Source organism: Panthera tigris, chromosome D3 (assembly GCF_018350195.1).
Source record: "Panthera tigris isolate Pti1 chromosome D3, P.tigris_Pti1_mat1.1, whole genome shotgun sequence".
In the NCBI taxonomy this organism is placed as follows: Eukaryota; Metazoa; Chordata; class Mammalia; order Carnivora; family Felidae; genus Panthera; species Panthera tigris.
The window spans coordinates 782666-802795 of NC_056671.1; the positions used below are offsets into that span (position 1 = coordinate 782666).

The 20130-nt window shown below is 64.3% G+C and overlaps 1 protein-coding gene across 6 annotated transcripts in view; it reads left to right on the plus strand.

The window, feature by feature from the left end:
- Positions 1-20130, plus strand: part of GALNT9 (polypeptide N-acetylgalactosaminyltransferase 9) — a 106556-nt gene that overhangs the window by 51054 nt on the left and 35372 nt on the right. For 4 of the 6 annotated variants that reach the window (XM_042962361.1, XM_042962366.1, XM_042962365.1 and 1 more), the window contains exons 3-5: positions 14068-14234; positions 15809-15983; positions 19805-20002. In XM_042962361.1, coding sequence (XP_042818295.1) covers positions 14068-14234; positions 15809-15983; positions 19805-20002 — 540 coding nt within the window. Of the gene's footprint in view, positions 1-150; positions 219-14067; positions 14235-15808; positions 15984-19804; positions 20003-20130 lie in introns of those variants that run through there. The other 2 variants (XM_042962363.1, XM_042962364.1) reach the window with 2 other exon arrangements.

The following is a 20130-nucleotide window of genomic DNA, read 5'->3' on the forward strand; positions in this document are numbered from 1 at the left end:
AGGCCCTGGGGTGGGAGGCCGTCCGGGAAGCCCCGCGAGACGTGGGAGGGCCGCCGGCCCGGAGGGAGGAAGCGTGGGCAGGTGCGCGTTGGGCGTGGTTACGGGTGGGGCCCGCTGGCGCACGTGGTGGGGCAGCGGCGGATCCGGGGACGGCGGAGGTGGCCGCAGCTCCCCGTCAGTCGCTCCGAGGGTGAGGTGCCCGAGCGCAGGTCTCCCAGGTGAGCTGGCGCTGGGTGTCGGCGTGCGCGTCTGCGCGGGGCTGGCCGTGCGGTTCCCGAAACCCGTGCGTCTGTGCTGCGGCAAGGACGTTAGGTGCGGCCTGCTCTCTGGAGCCGCACGCACGGTGACAGCTCCCTGCCCGGCTCTCCTGCTTGTCTTGTGACTTCGTACCAGAGAGGTTCCCCCTTCCTGGGTGGCCCCGGAGGGCGGAGGCCCGGAGCGCGCGCGCTCCCGCGGCCTCAGCCACAGCCACGGGCGAGAACAGTTTTGTGTTCGAGGGTACCATCGATTCAGCATGAGTAAGGCCGGCTTCCCTCTTGTGAGATGGAATAACGATTCTTTGTTTGAGTAAAAAATGCAATTAAGTGTAAAACAGGCCAGTTTGAAGAAGGATGCTAAGTGAAGGACGCGGGGGACGTCCGGATGTGACAAAGTCACAGACACGGGCTTGAGTGACTCAGGTTTGCCACGTACCCAGTCTGTGCTCTGAGAGTGTGGCTGTGAGTGTTTGAGTGTGCACGTGTGTACATGTACGTGTGGATGTGTGTGTGCACATGCGTGAGTGCGCGTGGTAGTCCTGAGTGCCCCCCAGCGTGCCCCGACCTCTGGAGCAGGACCTAAATAAGTTGCCCGTCAGGCTTCGCCCTGCGGCTGGAGTTGGGCGCTGTTCTTGGCTCTGAGCTGGGCACCCGCGGTGCCTTTCAGAGACCCCCCCCGAAGCCACCCCAGGCTCAGCAACTCGCTGAAGGGACTCACCACACTCGGCAAAGCTGTTATACGCCTGGTGCGGTTTGTTAAAGGACAGAATGACATCATGGAGAACAGGGCAGGGGCCAGGGGAGCACTTAATTTTCCCAGCAATGGCGAGTGACCGCACGTATGAAGAATTACAACAGGGGGCTCATTCGAGCCCTGGTGTCCGGGGTTTTATTGGCCGGCCGACCTCAGTCCCCGTCCCCAGAGGTCTGGCCGTGCTGTGGCTCAGGGCTCCAGCATAGATCACTCCGCAGCATAGACTATCCCACATAGGCGACGACGCTCTCGTCAGGCAGGATGTCCCAAGGGCTCAGAAGCCACCTCCCAGGAGCTGGCAAGGGCCAGGCCTTTCCTGTGCACGTGGTAGGAGTGGCCCCCACCTCCCATGTCACCGATCTGATCGTGGCACTTGCAGCCTCGGGGACTTCAGCCACCAGAGACTCTAGGAAGCCTGTCCTTGTCTGTGTCTTCATCTGGTGGCAGTTGTGGCCGCAAGGGAGCCCAGGGGGTCAAGGACACTTACCCCCGTCTGCCGTGGCCAGCCCTGGGCTGGGGGCAGGCTCTCCTGGTGGTCCTGCTGCATCATCCACCGTCAGAGCAGGACACGGACAGACGGGAGCGTGTGTGACAGACGCTGTTGTCCGCCTCCCTGGAATCCAGTTGTCTTTCTCTGGGCACCAGCTCCCCCTTCGCACAGGGGACTTTCTGTTCCAGCTGCGGGGCAGATCACAGGATTTGGGATTAAGGTGATTAGAGCATTGTGTCCACCACCTCAGCAACTGGCTCGCGGCTGTCACGTGGTCTGGGCCCGTCCAATCAGAGTGCACCTTGGAATTACCTCAGGCCATTGGGGAAAAAATCAGGCCTTTCAGTCAAAGTAAAATTGCAACTATGGGAACTTGGGGAGCGTAGCCATCTTATTATCATGAAAGGGAGGCTGGGAGTTCCCACAACCCACCCGTGAACCCCGAGGGCAAATGCAGTGCAGGGCTTGGCAGAGCTGGGAGGTGGGGAGGAATCAGGTTCCAGTGCTACCGTCCCGGCACCTGGATCCAGCTGTTCCTGAAGCTAGCATTGCAATAAATTATAAACAAATGAAAAGTTTTCTAGGTTCTGTAGTAAACTAGCGCATACACATACACATTTATAAATCTTTTGTTTAATCAATTGGAATTTTGTTTCCTGCTTCTTAAAGCTGAAAGGGCTCTCCCTGCTCCATCTGGCTCATCCCTGCACACCCTTGAGTCCCCAAAACGCTTGGCTCTGGCCTCTCACTCTGCTGGGATTTGCCTGAGCCGCAGATGCTCCTCTGGGTTTCCCTTTGAGGACTGAGACCCACCGCCCTTCCCTGAGTGGCAGAGACTCCCCCTATAGGAAGCCTCCGTTTGCCAAAATAAAAACCGACAGGAGCGATCAGCTCCCTGCCAGCCTCACGTCGCAGAAGACGTCAGGGCAGACTCTCAAAGGGCCGCCATTTACAATACGCCTTAGTTGATAGAAACCTGACTTTACTGACACTCCGACTGGAAGGGCACAGCTCCCCGCCTCCCTGAAGTAGACAGTTCGATTCCCTAGATGGCCTTGTGCCCCGTGGGGCCCATCCGTCCAATGAGAAACGGCCTTGCTCTTGGATTCTGACAGGTGCAGCCACGAGAAACACACGTGGGATGTGGGAGTGTGTGTGCGTGCGCGCGTATGTGTGTCTGCACGTGTGCCTGTGCTTACCCACGTGTGCCTGTGTGTGCACGCGTACACGTGCGTGGTACGTGTGTGTATGTGTTACTGGGTGTACGTTTGTGTGCCTGTGTGCCTGTGCATGTGCACACACGTGTACGTTAACGCATGTGCAAGTGTGCCTGTGTGTGCACGTGTATGCATGTTAATGTGTGTGCAGGTGTGCGTGTGCACGTGTTATGTGTCGATGGGTGTCCATACATATTTGTGTGTGTCTGTGCATGCCTGTGCATTGTGCGCGTGTACCCGTGTGCACATGTGTACATGCACCTGTGTGTTCACATGTGTGCGTGTGTGTCTGTGTGCACGTGTGCTTGCGCATATGTATTTGTGCATACGCGTGCACGTGTCTGCTCGTGCCATGTATATTGTGTGCATGTGTACCTGTGTATGTGTACACGCATGTATATGTTAACGCATGTGCAAGTGTGCCTGTGTGTGCACGTGTATGCGTGTTAATGTGTGTGCAGGTGTGCGTGTGCACGTGTTATGTGTCGATGCGTGTCCATACGTATTTGTGTGTGTACGTGTGCACGTGTACCTGCATGTGCTGTGTGCGTCTGTGTGTGCATGCCTGTGCGTTGTGCGCGTGTACCTGTGTGCACACGTGTATGTGCACCTGTGTGTTCACGCGTGTGCATGTGTGACTGTGTGCATGCGTGCGCGCGCATATGTATTTGTGCGTACGCGTGCACGTGTCTGCACGTGCTGTGTGCATTGCGTGCACGTGTACCTGTGTGCACGCGTGTACATGCACCTGTGTGTTTGCGTGTGTTCACGTGTGTGCCTGTGTGTGCACGCGTGCCCGACAGATCTGTCCACTCTCAAAGCAAAGTTCTCACCCGCTTTCTCCCGTTAGATATGTTATTGATTTCTCTTTGTCTGGAGGTAGGTAGCTTTTCTAATTAAGCAGCAGCTTTAATTATGCCACAAAGCACATAACATAGATCTTGATTATTAAGACTGGCCCACGGGATAATAAAAGGGAGACTGGCAAATCCAAATTAAACAGGATCATAAAAATGAGTGGCCGTGCCCGAGCTTGTCCTACATCGTGTGCAGTAATGCCCCCCCATCCCCCCCCCAATGTGTTTGCAGAGCCTTCGTGCATATTAACTAAGCTGCGAATGGCCTGGCTGTCAACTCTAATAAGTCGTATCTAGTGGACGGAGAACCAGAGGTACCTTGCGCCTGGTCCCCCAGCCCCTCTGAGTGTCTAGGGTCTGTGAGAGGGGGCAGGGGTCTCAGACAAGGAGATGGGGAAAACCGGGGCGTCATCACGGAAGCGTGCGGGGTGAGCCGTGGGAGAGACGCCTGGTTCCTTGCCTCCCCGGGGAGCACGGAACTCCGGGCCGGGCGGCATCCTGACCAGGCAGTCAGTGCCCGAAGGAGACACGCTTCCCTTCTGCCCGCCCGGAGCCCTCGCTCTGCGCCTGGCCCCTGGCGGGTCCGAGCCCCTGGGGGTGTCCGAGGGAGAGACCGGATGGGCTGGAGGCCGCAGGCCCCGGAGACCGTGCATCTGGGCGCCGAAGCCTCGCGCAGCCTCCCGGGTGCGTGCGGCGCCTCCGGCAGGAGACGGACGTGACCCCGTGTCAGGAGGCGAAGCTCGCTGCTCCGCCGGGAGGGACGCCACACCTCATTCCTTCTCCGTCCTGCGGTTATTCCTCCAGCGGCACGGAGGGCGTCCTCCAAAACTTCCATTAGTGTCGCTGCCGCGGCCCCCGTTTCCTGTGGCCGGGCTGTGCCCGCCACGTGTTCTCACCGAGACCTCGGTGACACTCCCTGTGACCCGGTGATTTGCAGAGGCCTCGGTGACCCCGCGGCCGGCTCTCTCACCGGGTGCGTGAAGACCTCCAGGCTGCCACATGGTACCCATCAGGGTACCGGGTGGTGACCCCACGAGCCCTGTGACCGTCCCCCCCTGCCTGGTATGAGGAGGGGCGTGGGAGGGGTCTCTGTGTGTCCAGTGTCCTGTCTCTGACACGTGGGTGTTTGCATGCGAGTCTGTAGCCTCCAAAGCCTTTGCCGTGAGGTCTGAGGACGGCGTGCCTGTCCGTCCGTCTGTGAGTACACGGCGAGGTGAGCCTGTGCCCCGCAGCCGGGGACACGGGCTGCGTCTTGGCCCTGGGACCTTGTCTCTGCGAAGACGGCTGGGACGGCCGGAGGTGCTGGGGCTGCGTTGACTGTGCACGTCCGGGCCTGGGTGCGTGCGACAGCGAGTGTGGTCTGTGTGTGCGCTCAACTCCGCCAACAGGCACCTCGAATAAATACGAGCCATTAGTGTCCTTCCCGGGCCGCCCGTCTCCGTGGTGTGTGCCTGGGTCTCTATGGGAGATGGTGTCTGTGTGTGTGCACGTGAATTTGTGTGCGTGTCACGTATGTGTGCACGCGTGTGGGCACACACATACAGGTTTCTGGAAGGTCTCACGGCCGGCTGCCTGGACGGACGGATGGACTCGGTCTGGGGAAGACAGGACCTCAAGACAAGAGGCTGTCCTGTGCTGCTCTCGCGGGGGCCGCTCTGCCTCTGTGTCCCCTCAGCAGGAGTGCGGCCTCGCTCGTCCGGGACTCCGTGTCCCTGCTGGCGTTCCCAGGGGGGTGGGACGGGGGTGGGAGCAGGTCACACACAGCGGGCCGGTGCCGCGAGCAGGAAGGCGTCCACCAAGAGGCGGAGACGCTCCTCGGGTGACCCACCTCCGAGAGCCTCCAGACGGCTGTTCCCAGAAGCATCCGTCACGGCTTCCGAAGGTGCAGCCTCCCGGGTGCGTGCGGCACCTCCGGCAGGAGACGCACGTGTCCCGATGTCAGGAGGCGAAGCCCGCTGCTCCGCCGGGAGGGACGCCACACTTCATTCCCTCTCCGTCCTGCGGTTATTCCTCCAGCGGCACAAAGGGCGTCCCCATCAATCTCCATTAGTGTCGCTGCCGCGGCCCCGTTTCCTGTGAGGCCGGCGGGGACGTGCCCGCCACGCGTTCTCCCCGAGACCTCGGAAGAGGCTTTCAAGAGCCTCGGCACCACCCCCGCTCCTCTGTGGGTTCATAAATCCTCCTAGAAACGTCTCTGCGGTTAAGGACTTCCTGCCTCTCCGGCTCCAGGTGGGGGTGTGAAGTCTCAGCCGCAGCCGCCGCGGCACGAAGCCCAGCCCTCTGCCGCGGGGACCTGAGGCACTCGCGCTCACCCCCACCCCGTGGGCCGGGCGCCCATGTGCTTAGCGGATTCCCCACTTAAGCTACATTCCCATTCGTGGACTCAGAGGCCGGACCTGGACGGGGCGCGTGGGGACGGGCTCTGAGGGCCTTCGGGGCTCTGCGGGGGGTCCGGCGGAGGCTGGTGCCGCCTGGGGTTGTCGCGAGCCTGTAGGCCGGCCGCCAGCGGCCCCCAGAGCGCCCACGCGTGGCGGTCGGATTGCCTCCGTGGTAGCTCGGGGCTCTAAAAACAGGCTTCCTGCTCTTGGTGACTCCGCGTGGGAGCACCTGGCGTTGCGTTGCGTGCAGAGAGGCGCTCGGGGACGCTGGTGAGCCGGGTGGCCACGGCGCCTGACTGTGCGTGACAGTGTTTGGGGTACACGGGCTGAATGACACTCCAGGGAGGAGTGGGGTCCCCCTAGAGAGAGCGGATGTTCTCTGTCGATGACAACAGTTTCAGACGAGACAACAACTCAGCCAGAAGTGGCTGCATGATGACGAGATCCCTGACCTCACAGGACAAGTCTGCAGTCAGGGTCCACAGTGGTTTGACTGGCAGCGGCTGACAGAGTCAGGGACCCAGGTTCTCCCCAGTTCTCTGCTCTGCCGCATCCAGAATGTGGGGCTTCTCCCCGCATGGTCACAACGTGGCTGCAGCAGCTCCGGGCATCACATCATCACAGGTCCACTTCCCCACGGGCTAGAACAAACATGTTCCTGCGTCTTGTCTCTGTTCAAGAATAGAGAAAACTTTCCTGGAAGTCCCTGCAGACCCCTCCCTGGGCCGGCTGTCCGTCTGCCCTGTCAACCGTGAGGGCGGGATGCTCGTCTGCTCCTCTCTACTCCGGTGTCGTTTGGCTTGCCCAGCGTCTGGCCTCTCAGGATTGTGGGGACGCCCTGGTCTCAGGCCCCGGGCTGGCCGAGGATTCAGCCGAGGGGCTAGCAGGCGTCACCCTCCCTGCCCCCACGGAGGGGAGGCCCGAGCGGGGGCTGTCTGCGTGCTGGCTGAGGGCGGGCTGGGGACGAAGCCCTGTGCCAAGAAAGCCCAGCTCCCGTGGATGGAGCCTTGTCGAGACGGGGGCAGTGAGACGCCGCCCCCCCCCCCGGCACCCCGCACCTTAGGGAAGCAGGTCCCCATGGTGCACGCGGCAAGCGTTCGGGCCGGCGCCGGGTCGGGACCCCCTCAGCCGCCAGTGACAGAAAACCCACCTCAAACTGGCTTAAGCGAGAACAAGAGACGGGGCGGGGGGCGTGGAGAGCAGAAGCACGTGACAGTCACCAGGGCCACCCGTGGAGGAGCACACGGCAGGGTCCCCGAGTCAGGGCTCGGCCGCGCGGTCCCGAAAGAAGCCGCGGTCCCGCGGCGTCGGAAGCTTCGCGCTTGGTGGAAGGAGCCGGGTGTGAGGGCAGCCTGCCTCAGGTGACATGTGGCCTGTCCCCAGGGGAAAGGAGAGCCGGGTGACGCAGGAGAGCCCCGGGAGCTGCAGCCCCCGGACAGAGGTCGTGGTCACGCTCCCACGCGGTAGACGCGGGTTTTACCGCTTCACCAGCCGTCGCGCCGGGCCTGTGCTGGATGACGGCGCCTTCTGTGTGCTCAGTGTTTTCCACGGGCTTTGTGTCGGGGGTGGGGGGTCGCGCTGTGAGTAAAGGAGATGATTTTAATGCAGGTTTGTGCTGGGCCGACACGAGCGGCATGCACGGCACGCTTCTAATTCGAACAACTCGCAAGCTGTGCGTGTCCGCGACGGGCGAGACGCGTAAGTGCGGGTGAGCGCGGTGGGGAGGCGGCGGTGGCCCCGGGGGAGGCCCCGTGCTCTGGGAGCACTAGCTGCCTCCGTCCCGCGGACGCCTGCGGGGGTCGCGACTGTCTGCGGGCCCCCTCACCACTGCCCGCTCAAGTCCCTGGATGGAGACCAGGCCCACGGTGTCCTGCCTGTGTCCTTGTGGGGCCAGCGTCCCTGCCCCGTGACGGGGGCCAGCGTGGAGTACACGCAGCGCTCGAGGCACCCCGCCCCCGCCCCGGGCTGCCCTGAGGGTGCGCGGCAGGCCGGCGTGGCTGCACCCCACCCTGGGAGCCCTGGCGGGGCGGGACGGGCCTCGTGGGCGGGTGCTGGCGTCCCCACAGCCATGTGGTCCTCTGGGCTGTCCCCCAGTCATGTCCCCCTCCAGACTGGCCCCACAGCTGTCCCTCCCTCAGGGTGTCCTTACATCCATGTCCCCTCCCCAAGGCTGTCCCCCAGCTGTGCCCCCCTCCAGGCTGTCACCCCAGTTGTGCCCCCCCCACAGCCCCCAAGCTGTGTCCCCCCTGGCTGGCCCCCCAGCCATGCACCCCCCGGCTGGCCTCCAACTGTGCCCCCCCAGCTGTCCCCCCAGTCATGTCATCCCCCACTACCCCCCCAGTCACATCCCCCTGGCTGTCCCCCAACTGTGTCCCACCTTGGCTGTCCCCTCAGTCATGTCCCCTCCTGGCTGGCCCCCCAGCCATGCACCCCCCCGGCTGGCCCCCAACTGTGCCCCCCAGGTTTGTCCCCCCAGCCGGGGCTGTCCCCCCGGCCGGGGCCCCCCCGGCTGTATCCCCAGTCATGTCACCCCCTGCTACCCCCCAGTCACACCCCCCCGGCTGTCCCCCAGCTGTGTCCCACCCGGCTGTCCCCCCAGTCATGTCCTCCCCAGCTGTCCCCCCAGCCAGCCCCCAACTGTGCCCCACAGGGCTGTCCCCCCAGCCAGGGCTGTCCCCCCAGCCGGGGCCCCCCCGGCTGTACCCCCAGTCATGTCACCCCCTGCTACCCCCCAGTCACATCCCCCTGGCTGTCCCCCAGCTGTGTCCCCCCCGGCTGTCCCCCCAGTCATGTCCTCCCCAGCTGTCCCCCCAGCCAGCCCCCAACTGTGCCCCACAGGGCTGTCCCCCCAGCCAGGGCTGTCCCCCCAGCCGGGGCCCCCCCCGGCTGTCCCCCGAGTCATGTCATCCCCCGCTACCCCCCCAGTCACATCCCCCTGGCTGACCCCCAACTGTGTCCCCCCTGGCTGTCCCCCCAGTCATGTCCTCCTCAGCTGTCCCCCCAGCCGGCCCCCAACTGTGCCCCACAGGGCTGTCCCCCCAGCCAGGGCTGTCCCCCCAGCCGGGGCCCCCCCGGCTGTCCCCCGAGTCATGTCATCCCCCGCTACCCCCCCAGTCACATCCCCCTGGCTGACCCCCAACTGTGTCCCCCCTGGCTGTCCCCCCAGTCATGTCCTCCTCAGCTGTCCCCCCAGCCGGCCCCCAACTGTGCCCCACAGGGCTGTCCCCCCAGCCGGGGCCCCCCCGGCTGTCCCCCCAGTCATGTCATCCCCCGCTACCCCCCCAGTCACATCCCCCCGGATGTCCCCCAGCCGTGTCTCCCCCTGGCTGTCCCCCCAGTCGTGTCCCCCCAGTTGTGTCCCCCCCAGCTGTCCCCCCAGCTGTGCGCCCCCTCCCCGGGCTATCTTGCAGTCACTCACAGACATACGTGGGTGTTACTGGGCTCAGGGAGGGGACGGCCCACGCACAGGAGATGATGCCGGCTTAGTTTCTGTCACACCCAGGCTTAGAAGTGTCCGTGTTTGCCAAGCTCTGTGTTAATCTATCTCGTGTTTTACAATCGTCGTGACCACGATCAATGGACCATTTCTACAAAGGCCACCTGGATGCACCAGATCCTGTAACAGATGTGACCTGTCGGTTTTCTAGTCCCCGAATGGGACTTACTCTTGCTGGAAGAACGAAGCGGAAAGAATCTCAAGAAGCACCATCCTTCATGGGAAGAATTCCTCCCAGACCGTGGTCTCTGAGGCAGAGAGGCAAAGGCGGAGAGATGACCCGGTGAATGCCACGACACGGCGGGTCCCCCGTGCACCTCAGGCCCCCAGAGCGCAGTCCAGAAAACAGAGCGCCCTCAGGTTATCCAGAGAACCGACCCAGCCCAGCAGCGTGTGTCCCCAGGCTGCCCGGCCCCGAGCTGAGAGCACCATCTTCCTCCGTCAGCCGGAAACTCGGGGGTGCGCTACCCTGGCCCCAGGCCTTGTCCCGACGCCCACGCAGGCTCCCCGCGGACCCCCCGCCCCGCCCCCGCCGCGTCCTCTCTTCCCGTGTGTTCCATGCAGATGGTTTCTCTCTCTGCTCACCCGGTGTTTGAGCAGAGACCGCATCTGACCCTGGCCGTGCGCCCCCGCCCCTCCCTGCTCCTCACGGCGGTCAGGTGCCACTCGCGACGACGCCCCAGCGCACCTCGTTCCTGGGTTGCCCCGTCGGAGGCGAAGGTGGCGGACTGTGTTTGTTGGCACCCGCCCGTTCTCACGTCTGTCTGCCTGATGGGACGCCCGCCCGGAGAGCCTGGGTTGTGACCACAGCGTGCCGGCCTCCCGCCGGGTGGCGTGTGCTCAGACCCGGCAGCAGGCCCAGCCGACTCAGACCTCCCTCTGCCTTTCTCTTTATGGGCCCCTGTCCCTGGAATCAGGGCCACCCGAAGCCCGGCACGTCCTCACCCCGAGATCCATAACGTCAGTGCGTCGGCAAAGTCCCTATTCCCAAAGATCACGTTCGCGGGCTCTTCTTTGGAGGAGGCTGGCACCTTTCAACCCACAGCCACTGGGAAGACTTCAGCGTGGAAGTCCACGGGACGAGCCGTTAGCACAGTAGGGCGCCTTCCTCCCGCCAGGAGCGCAGAGGGAAAATCCGGGGAGGGAGCCCCGGCGTGGCAGCCTGGGAGTCAGCAGAGCCGCGGGCTCCTCGTCTTCCGTGGGACCAGCTCCCGGCTCTGGACGGTGGTTTTGGCGAGGCGCCTTCCTGACTCTGGGACCCCGGAAATGATGTGAACCGAGCGTAAGCCAAGCAGTTTCCTCGGGCCACAGCGACTGGCCCAAGCGCAGCGCGTCCCCGGTCAGCCGAGGAGACCCAGGGGGCTTTCCCGCGGGTCCTGGAGAAGAGACGCCTCCCCAGCGCTGGAGACCGGGACAGAGGAAGGTGTGCAGCCGAAAAGGGGCTCCCGCGGGGTCCTGCCACGTCCTCTGAGCCCCTGGCCGAGTGCGCCCAAAACCACGACGCCCCGGCGAACCCCCTCGGGCCAGTTTGGTTGATTTTCCGCCCCACGGGTTGTTCCTGCCGGATGTACCTGCCCGGCGGAGAATGGAGAGTGTATCCGGAAGGTTCTGTCGCCCGCTCTCCTGGGAGGCTTGTGCTGTCCCCAGAGTGGCTGCAGCCTATGGGCCCCGTGTGTGTTTCAGAAACCAGCAGGGGCGTGAGCCTGCGGCGGGACCGCTCCCGTCCCGTGAAGGCGGCATGGCTCTGAGGTGAGTGGCCGCCATCCACACGCACGATGAAGAGCGGGCTGCCTGGCAGGGACGTCCACAGCATATGGAAGGCACCTCGGAGGGCCCCCCACCGGCCGAGGGGCCGAGAGCCAGCGCCCCTGCACCGCCACGCCATAATAAACCCCCGACTCGCGGCCGCGTCAGCGTCTTGGAGGACGGAAAGGGGCCCCGTGTCGCCCAGTCCTCGCGTGGCTGGTTCCTCCCCATCCTTAGGTCTTTCATGGGCTGAGCTGTGTCCCCCAAAACCCACACGGGGGAGCCCTGACCCCAGCAACGCAGGATGCGACCGTGTGTGGAGGCAGCACCCTACAGAGGTGATGAGGTGAAGTGGGGTCCCCAGTGGGCCTGCCCCGTCCGACTGAGTCCCCAGGGAGAGCAAAGCAGGACACAGACACCCGGGGCTGGACCACTGAGGACAAGGCAGGAAGATGGCGTCTATAGGCCCAGGGCAGGCCTGGGAAGAGCCAGCCCTGCCACACCCGGACCCCCCTCACACCTGCACCCAGACCCCCACCACACCGGCACCCGGACCCCCCTCACACCTGCACCCAGAACCCCCTCCACACCTGCACCCGGACCCCCCTCCACACCTGCACCCAGAACCCCCTCCACACCTGCACCCGGACCCCCCCCACACCTGCACCCGGACCCCACTCCACACCGGCACCCGGACCCCCCTCACACCTGCACCCAGAACCCCCTCCACACCTGCACCCGGAACCCCCTCCACACCTGCACCCGGAACCCCCTCCATACCTGGACCCGGTCCCCCATCACACCTGCACCCGGACCCCCCACCACACCTGCACCCGGACCCCCCACCACACCTGCACCCAGACCCCCCTCCACACCTGCACCCAGACCCGCCCTATCCCCGGACCTGGGCTCCCACCTTCAGATGGTTAGGAGCACATACCTGTGGCTTAGGCCCCTCGGTCGGTGGTGTTTGTTACACGGCCAAGTTGACAAGGCAGAGCTGAACTTACCACGGGGTCGGTCACAGCTCCTCCCTGGCCGCCTAGTCTTCAGACCCCCCAGGGTCACCAGTGGCCCCACCCCTTCCCCTTTCTCTGTGAAAGCACACTGCTTTGGGACAGCCACGCCTGACCCAGTGGCCACCTGAGAGATCCCCTGCACGGGCAGAGAAAGCAGCCCTGGCTTCCCCCACACCTAGGAGCAGCCGGGACGAACTCAACTGGGACGGAGGGGACGTTCACACGTCAGGGCCCGCGAGCGGGGCGTCCACGTGTTCACAGACTTGTGCCAAGGGACTCGTGCGTGCGGGCCCAGCTCCATGCTGTCGGGCTGTGGGCAGAGAAGGAGCCCGCTCTCGGTGGGGGGACCCCGAACTGCAGACAGGTGAGGGACACCACGCGGGAGGACGGTGAATGGCAGGGAGCAGGTGCGGGGAGGCCGGCCTCTCAGCCCACCGCACGCCTCCGTTCCCCGTGCCTCCTGCCACCAGCTGCCACCCCCAGACGAATTTCCGTCCTCCGCTGTCTTTTGTGTCGGACCCATCGTGCGAGTTCATAAAAGTCGTGCGTTGCAACGTCACTCCTCCAAGGAGAAGTGGGGTGAAGGCTTCTCATCAGATGGCGTTTTCCTGAGTGACGGATCCTCGTGGCTGTGCACCTGGGCTGCGTCCACGTGGCGTCGACAGACCGCTCGGTCGCTCCAGCCGTGCGCTGGGCCTGCACCGGCCCGGGAGAGGCTGGTGGCCCCAGCCTGCACTTACTGGGCAGGAGGGAAGTCGGGTTGTGTGTGAGTGTGTGCGAGTGTGAGTGGCTGTGGAGTGTGGGCGTGGGAGCATGGGTGTGTCCACCTTAATCGAGTGGCCTCTGCCATCAGAAGGGACCGGGTGTATTTACACGAAGCTCGGAGGCACACGCACTTGGCTGGCTTCCTCCCGGGTTTATTTCGTATTTACTTGGTTGTCTCTTTCCTCCCGTCAGCGTGTTTCTGACGGTTCCACTGCACTCCCGCTCGTCTCCCTCTGTCTCCTTGTGACTTTATTCCACGACGCTCATGACATCACAGCCCCTCGCCTTCTCAGACTCCCCATAAACGGGCGTCATCCAGTTACAAGGAAGAAGGAGATGTTGCTCGCCCTCCCCGGGACCCTGCCCCGTCCCCGGGGCCCCACCTCACCCCCCGGACCCCACCCCCTCTCCGGGACCCTGCCCCACCCCCGGGACCCCAGGACCACACCCCATCCCCCAGGATCCCGCCCCATCCCCTGGGATCCTGCCCTACCTCCGGGACCCCGCCCCACCTCCGGGACCCCACCCCATCCCCAGGACCCCACCCCACCTCTGGGACCCCAGGACCGCACCCCATCCCCCAGGATCCCGCCCCATCTCCTGGGATCCTGCCCCACCCCCGGGACCCTGCCCCACCTCTGGGACCCCAGGACCCTGCCCCATCCCCGGGATCCCACCCCATCTCCGGGACCCCAGGACCCCAGGACCCCATCCCACTCCCGGGACCCCACCCCACCTCCGGGACCCCACTCCACCCCAGCCTCCAAGACAAGACACTGGGGAGAACTGTGTGTGCCCCCCCCTTGTGCTACTCTGTCCTTATGTGTGGCCGAGGCTGTGACCTTCAGCCCCGACAAGGCCATCCCTGCAGACCCCTCGTCCGCAGCAACTCAGCGGCTGTTTGCACCCCTGCAGAGCATCACCCCGGTGCAGGGCTGAGGCTCGGAGCTGCACACGCGCCTTTTGACAGACGTCTTCCGGAGGCCGGGCGTCCCCGCTTGCGGCCTTGCCCTTGGGTGTGAGATTTAGACCCGGCCAGGGGGGCGCGCCCCACGCTGACCGGTGCCCGTGAACCGTGTCTCCCGCAGGTGCAGACAGATGACCCACACCGCCGACCTGCCCCAGATCTCTGTGGTCTTCATCTTCGTCAACGAGGCCCTCTCTGTCATCCTGCGCTCCGTGCACAGCGTGGTCAACCGCACGCCCTCGCGGCTCCTCAAGGAGGTCATCCTGGTGGACGACAACAGTGACAGCGGTGAGTGGGGCCTGCGAGGCTCGCCGATGGCCTGCAGGAGCTCGGGCCGCGCTCCCGGGAGGTGCCAGGCCAGCGTCCTGCCCACCGCCCCCTCTCCGGACTCCGAGGGCCCCTTCACGCGACCCTCCCACCTGTGCCTGTTCTTCACGTGGCCTCCCTGCTGGGGGCCTCTCTTCGGAGGACACCTGTCCTTGCATTAGGGCCACCCCAAATCCAGGAGGGTTTCTTCTCAGGATCCACAGAGACCCTCTTTCCAAATAAGGTCCCATTCCAGGTTCTGGGTGGACTCGAACTCGGGGCTCTGTTCGTTCCCCGCAGACGTTGTCCAGAAAAGCCCAACAGGCCGAGTTCACCTGTCACTCCTTATGCGTGCAGGGCCCTGTGCTCCAGCGAGGGTCTGCGGGGAGAAGCAGGGCTGGTGCTCACGGGCGGGGGCCCCCGTCCACCTCCCACACCCGCCAGGCACCGGTTCCCGGGCGGGAGCAGAGCGAGAAGCCTGAGCCTGCCACGGGCAGCCCCCAGACTGAGGTCCCCGTGGGCGCATCATGGTGGCCTCTCCTCTGTGCTGCGGAGGGGACGCTTGGGGGATGCCTCCAGAGCCCTCCAAGGGCAGGATGGGGCGGGAAGGACCGGCTGTCCTCCCTGGGGGGTCCCGTAGGGTCGGTGATGCGGGGGACAGGTGTCTTCGGGGCCCAGGCGTGGGGGGTGGCCCCTGCCCAGCCGCCAGCAGCAGCCCCCCTTCTCTTCTCCCAGCGGCCCTAACCTGCTGCAGGTTGTTACCTTTGGGAGTTTCCTCAAGTCGATTCCTGTTTTTGTCCGTGCCTTCATCAATTTTTTAATAATTTATCGATCTGAAGCTCTCATAGCATAAAATTAACCGTCTAAACAGCAAGTGTGCAGCTCAGGGGCAGGAAGCACACCCACACTGTTGTGCAGCCTTCCCCACCGTCCGTCTCCAGAGCGTTCCGTCTCCCACCCTGGAGCCCTGTCCCCACTGAACACTCACCCCCTCCACTCCCCCCACCCCTGGCACCCCCACCCCACCCTCTGCCTCTATGAATGCAGCGACCCTGGAGGCCTTGGAGAAGTGGGGTCACGCAGTGTTTGTCCTTTTCTGTCTGGCTTATTTCACTGGGTGTCATGTCCTTGGGGGTTCATGCGTGTCGTGGCAGGGGTCAGGATTTCCCTCTGGCCGCGGCTGAATATTCCACGGTGTGGATGACCACACCGTGATCCCCCATCCGTCCATCTGTGGACTTCCTCCCTCTCACGGCTGAGTGAATCAGTCCTGTTTCCTCCCGTCCCGGTGACACACGCCTCTGTCCAGTCGGTCCCGTTTGGCCGTCTTCTGTTTATTGTCCCCCTGCTGGAGTGCCAGCCACACGGGTTGGGGTCTCACGGCCCTGCAGTCTCCCCAGCCCCTTGAGTCACAACCCGCTACGGCAGGCCTTCTTCGACGGCAGCGAACTACGGGCCCGGGGCTCGCAGCGGCCCAGCCTGCCCACGCCGACCTGGGGCGATCTCAGAGCCCTCCCGAGGTGTGGGTGCGATGAGGCGTCTCTGTGTCCCTGCAGTGGAGCTCAAGACCAGTCTGGACCAGTACGTCAACAGGAGGTACCCGGGCCTGGTGAAGATCGTTCGCAACAGCCGGCGGGAAGGCTTGATCCGGGCACGGCTGCAGGGCTGGAAGGCGGCCACGGCCCCCGTGGTCGGCTTCTTCGACGCCCACGTGGAGTTCGGCACGGGCTGGTGAGGGCAGGGCGCAGGGGGGCGCTGGCTTTAGGGACTCCCTTCAGGAGCCCGGGAGGATGAGCCTGGGGGCCCCCGGCATCCGGATCCGGCCCAGGGGATCTGTGGGGCACACGGCCCGGGACGCTTGAACGTGAGGACTGTGCGTGCCCTCACCTCGCTCCCAAAGGGACTGGGACTGGCCAGCAGGATGGCATAGCACGAGCACGCCGGTGTGGGCTCGGATCCGGGAGCACACACGCCTTTGGGGCACTTGCTGTGGGCACGTGCTGTCCAAGGCTAGCTGCCCAAGGCACCGGGCACGAGTTGGAAGCAGTTTCTCATCCCCCGTGAGACCCTCTCGTCACCATGCAGGGGGTGAAGTGGGCCTCCAACCCAGACACCTGCAGGGGACTCGGCCAGGGAGGGACTTAGACGTGTGACCTCCACCCCGCACCCCGGCGGGAAGGCCGGGCTCTGGCCCTGGGCCTGTGCTTGCCCTGCAGGCCTGATGCTCAGCGTGGCCTCTGGGCCAGCTGCACGAAGTGCAGGTCTGCGTGGCCTAGGGTGTTCGGGTGCGACCCAGGGGTCCCCATGCGAGCCGGGCGTGGAGCCTGGGCCCCCCGACACCTTCTCCATCTCCGAGGCGGCCAGCGATGCCTTAGGAATGGCGTCAGTTGTCCCGCGAATTATCCACAGCCAGGGGGGACCCGGGGGTGGCCCAGACCTCGCCGACCCGAGGCAGGTGGCGCACCAACATCCTCACAGTGGGTGTCTTGGCCGAGCAGCGGGAAGTGCTTGAGAGTTTTCTGGAAAGTGCCGGCTGTTAACTTCTCGTCTGGCGGCTAGGCCCTGAGCAGATGAGTGAGGACCTTATGGTAGCTGGGAGGTGGGAATGTTCTAGGTCAGGGAACAAGAGTCAGGGTCAGAAGTCCAACTTGCCAACACGGCGTGGGCGGGGCGGGGGCAGGGGAGGCGTGCCTGTCTCCTGGTCTCAAACCGGGAGCCGGGAGCGCGTCTGGGGTGCGGGGATTGTTGCCCGGACTGCGGAAGCCGCTGCCGGCAACGGACTCCAGACCCTCCGGATCAGATCGGTGCTTGCCTGGGAGGCGAGGGGACGCTCTAGACGACGGGGTGTGTGTGTCGGGAGTGGCCCACGGGCAGAGGGAGGGCCGACCCCAAGTGTCAGTGTCCTGGGGCTGCCGAACAGTGACCGCAACCCCCCGGGCAGCTCAAACAGCAGACACGACTCCAAATCCTGGGACACAAGGTGTCTCACCGCCAGGAGGCACCCGGGGAGGGTCCCGCCTCGTCCTCTGGCCTCTTCTGTCCTCATACCTAGCGTGTCTCTATTCTGTCTCACAGGCGGGCCCCTGTCATTGGATTTAGGGCCACCCTCGTCATGCAGGATGCTCTGCTCTCAAGACCCTTAGGTTAAACCGTAGCGGGTGGGTCCTTCACTGAGCCGGGGGAGGGGGGATGGGGGATGGGGGGGTGCTGAGCCGCAGGGAAAAGTCAGCCCAGGGTGGCCAGCGTGCCCATTTCAATACAAAGTAAAACTCAGGATTCTTTTTTAAGTTTATTTTATTTACTTATTTTGTGTGTGAGAGAGAGACAGAGACAGAGCACGCACGCGAGCAGGCGAGGGGCAGAGAGCGAGGGAGAGAGAGAATCCCAAGAAGGCTCTGAGCTCTCAGCACAGAGCCCGACGTGGGGCTCGAACTCGTGAGCCGTGAGATCATGACCTGGGCCAAAATCAAGAGTCGGACGCTTTGCTGACTGAGCCACCCAGACGCCCCGTAAAATTCACGATTTTTATATCAAATCTCCCGGTGCATATTTTTAAGCTTCGCGAAGCCAACGTAAGACATTCGCCGGGATCCCACGGGAGGGAAACGGGGGGATGTGCCGATTGAGGACGGCGGGGTGGATGAAGTCCTGAGCCTGTGCGGTTCAGCTGCACAAGCCCTGCTGTGCGTGCTCCCCGGGGCCCCAGCTGTCTGGGAGGGCCTCGCGCCCCGGGGTCTCCGAGCTCGTGCTTTCCTGCCAGCAGCAGCTGGCTCCAGCAGGGGCTCGGCGTCCCGCGGGCCATGGAACCTTCTTCCTTCCCCTCTCCAGGAGCATCCCAGCTGCCCCAGGACCGCGCGTTTGTGGCAAGGGTTGGTTCTGACCCTGCACGTTTCACAGAGACGTAAGTCTCTTCTGCTGGACTTAGCCTCCTGGCCCCCGCGTCTCTCTGCTCTCCCACCCTCATGAGGCAGCCCTCCTCCCACCAGGCGTAATCACCTTCTGCCGTTAATTACGGATTATTGTCTCCCCCCCCCCCCCCCACCGAGGCCCGCTCCCCAGTGCTGTGTGGGTTGTGCACTGCACAGCCGTCCTCGGTGGCCATTCCTCCCTCCGCTACATCGCAAGCTCCCCCAAGGAGCCATTTGGGAGAGCCAGGAGCTGTCACATCAGACGCAACTTTAAACCAGTGTGACTTTAATTTCCACAACCCAAAACCCAGCTATCCATCTGCAAATAGTCCCCCCCCGCCGCCCGCCCTCCCCGCCACGGTCGCCTCCACACAGATCCTGCCTTGTTAGCAGACGTGACATTTGCAGAGGGCTTTGCTTCTCTGAGGCACTTTGCTGACACTAATTAATTAGTCCTCCTCGCAAAGCCGAAAGGCAGCTGAATACCCGGCTCTCGATCAGAAGGGTGGGAAGAAGGCCACACGGCACCTGTCACCAGGTGGGACCAGGCGACTCACCCCGGGCCCTCCTGTCCCCCCCGACGGCGCCAGCCCTGGTCCCCCAGCAGCAGGCGGCCCACGACCACAGCTGGACTCCGGCGCAGAGGCTGGGCTCTGGTGGCGTCTCATCCTCGCGGGGATGGGCCACCTCCAAGGGGGAAGCCTGCTTCCGCGGGGATCGCGGCACAGAGTCTGCAGCCCAGAGAGGTCGCCCGAGCGCCCCTGGTGCCCCGCTCTCTGGGTTCGCCGCGTATGCTGCCCCCACTTCTCCAGTCCAGCCACCTGCCTGCTCCCCAGGCGCACGTCCCAGGGCTCCCGTGCTGGCTGTGTCCTCGCCCATCCCCCTGGCACCCACCGGCTGCCCACCTCCTTCTGGTCGTTGCCCAGGGCAACCTACGCAGACGCCTATTTAAAACTGCAACCCCAAGTTACCCTTGCCTTGCTGTCCTTCCCACGCGATACCTGTCACCTTCTAACATACGTTAACTTCTATGTTGATGCCTGGCCCCCGACCCCGTCGGGGCTGCCACATGCTGTTGTGTAGGTTGTGCACTGCATTAAAGTACCCGGTAACCTCTCTGGTCCCCTCCAACATAAGTTCCCTGAGGCGTGGATTTATTTCTAAGCTTATGAATGTATTCCGTTGTTAGAACAGGGCACGGCCCTTCCTCGGTCCTCCAGTTCATGTTTGTGAGCGAATGTATCTTCCACAAGAGCAGGGAAGGAGGGCGGGGAGTGGGGTTCTGTGGAGGGCGTGGCTGAGCTGCAAGGCTGGCCGGTGGCCGGCCCAGCCGACCTGCAGGGGCTCTGGAGCCAGGCCTGCCCTTCAGGGGTGTCGCATCCCGGGCCCAGATGGTTTTATGTCCTTGGTGTCAGTCCTTGGCTGTGGGCAGCCCGGGAAGGGGAGGGCAGGACCCCAGGCGGGGCACGTCCGCGGCCCCACCCCCCCCCAGACTTGTGGCGGGGAATCCGTGGCACCTGCACTCCGTGGGCCGGCGGTCACCTGATGTCACCCTGCCTGTGGGCGGCGGGCCCCTCGTTGGGGCACAGGGTGGGGTCCCCGCCCCCACGCCCCTCCTCACAGGCGTGTGGCTCCCCCCCGCAGGGCCGAGCCCGCGCTCACGCGGATCCAGGAGGACCGCCGGCGCATCGTCCTGCCCGCCATCGACAACATCAAGTACGACACGTTCGAGGTACAGCAGTATGCCAGCGCGGCCCACGGCTACAACTGGGGCCTCTGGTGCATGTACATCATCCCCCCCCAGGACTGGCTGGACCGCGGCGACGAGGCGGCGCCCATCAGGTGAGCCGGGGCCGGGGCGCGGGGGGGTGCGGGGGCTGCGGGGGGCCGGTGCTCTGGGCGGGACTCGGGGGCCTGGGGGCTGACCCCCGGCATGTGGCCTGAGTGGCGACCGGGTCGGGTGGGGACAG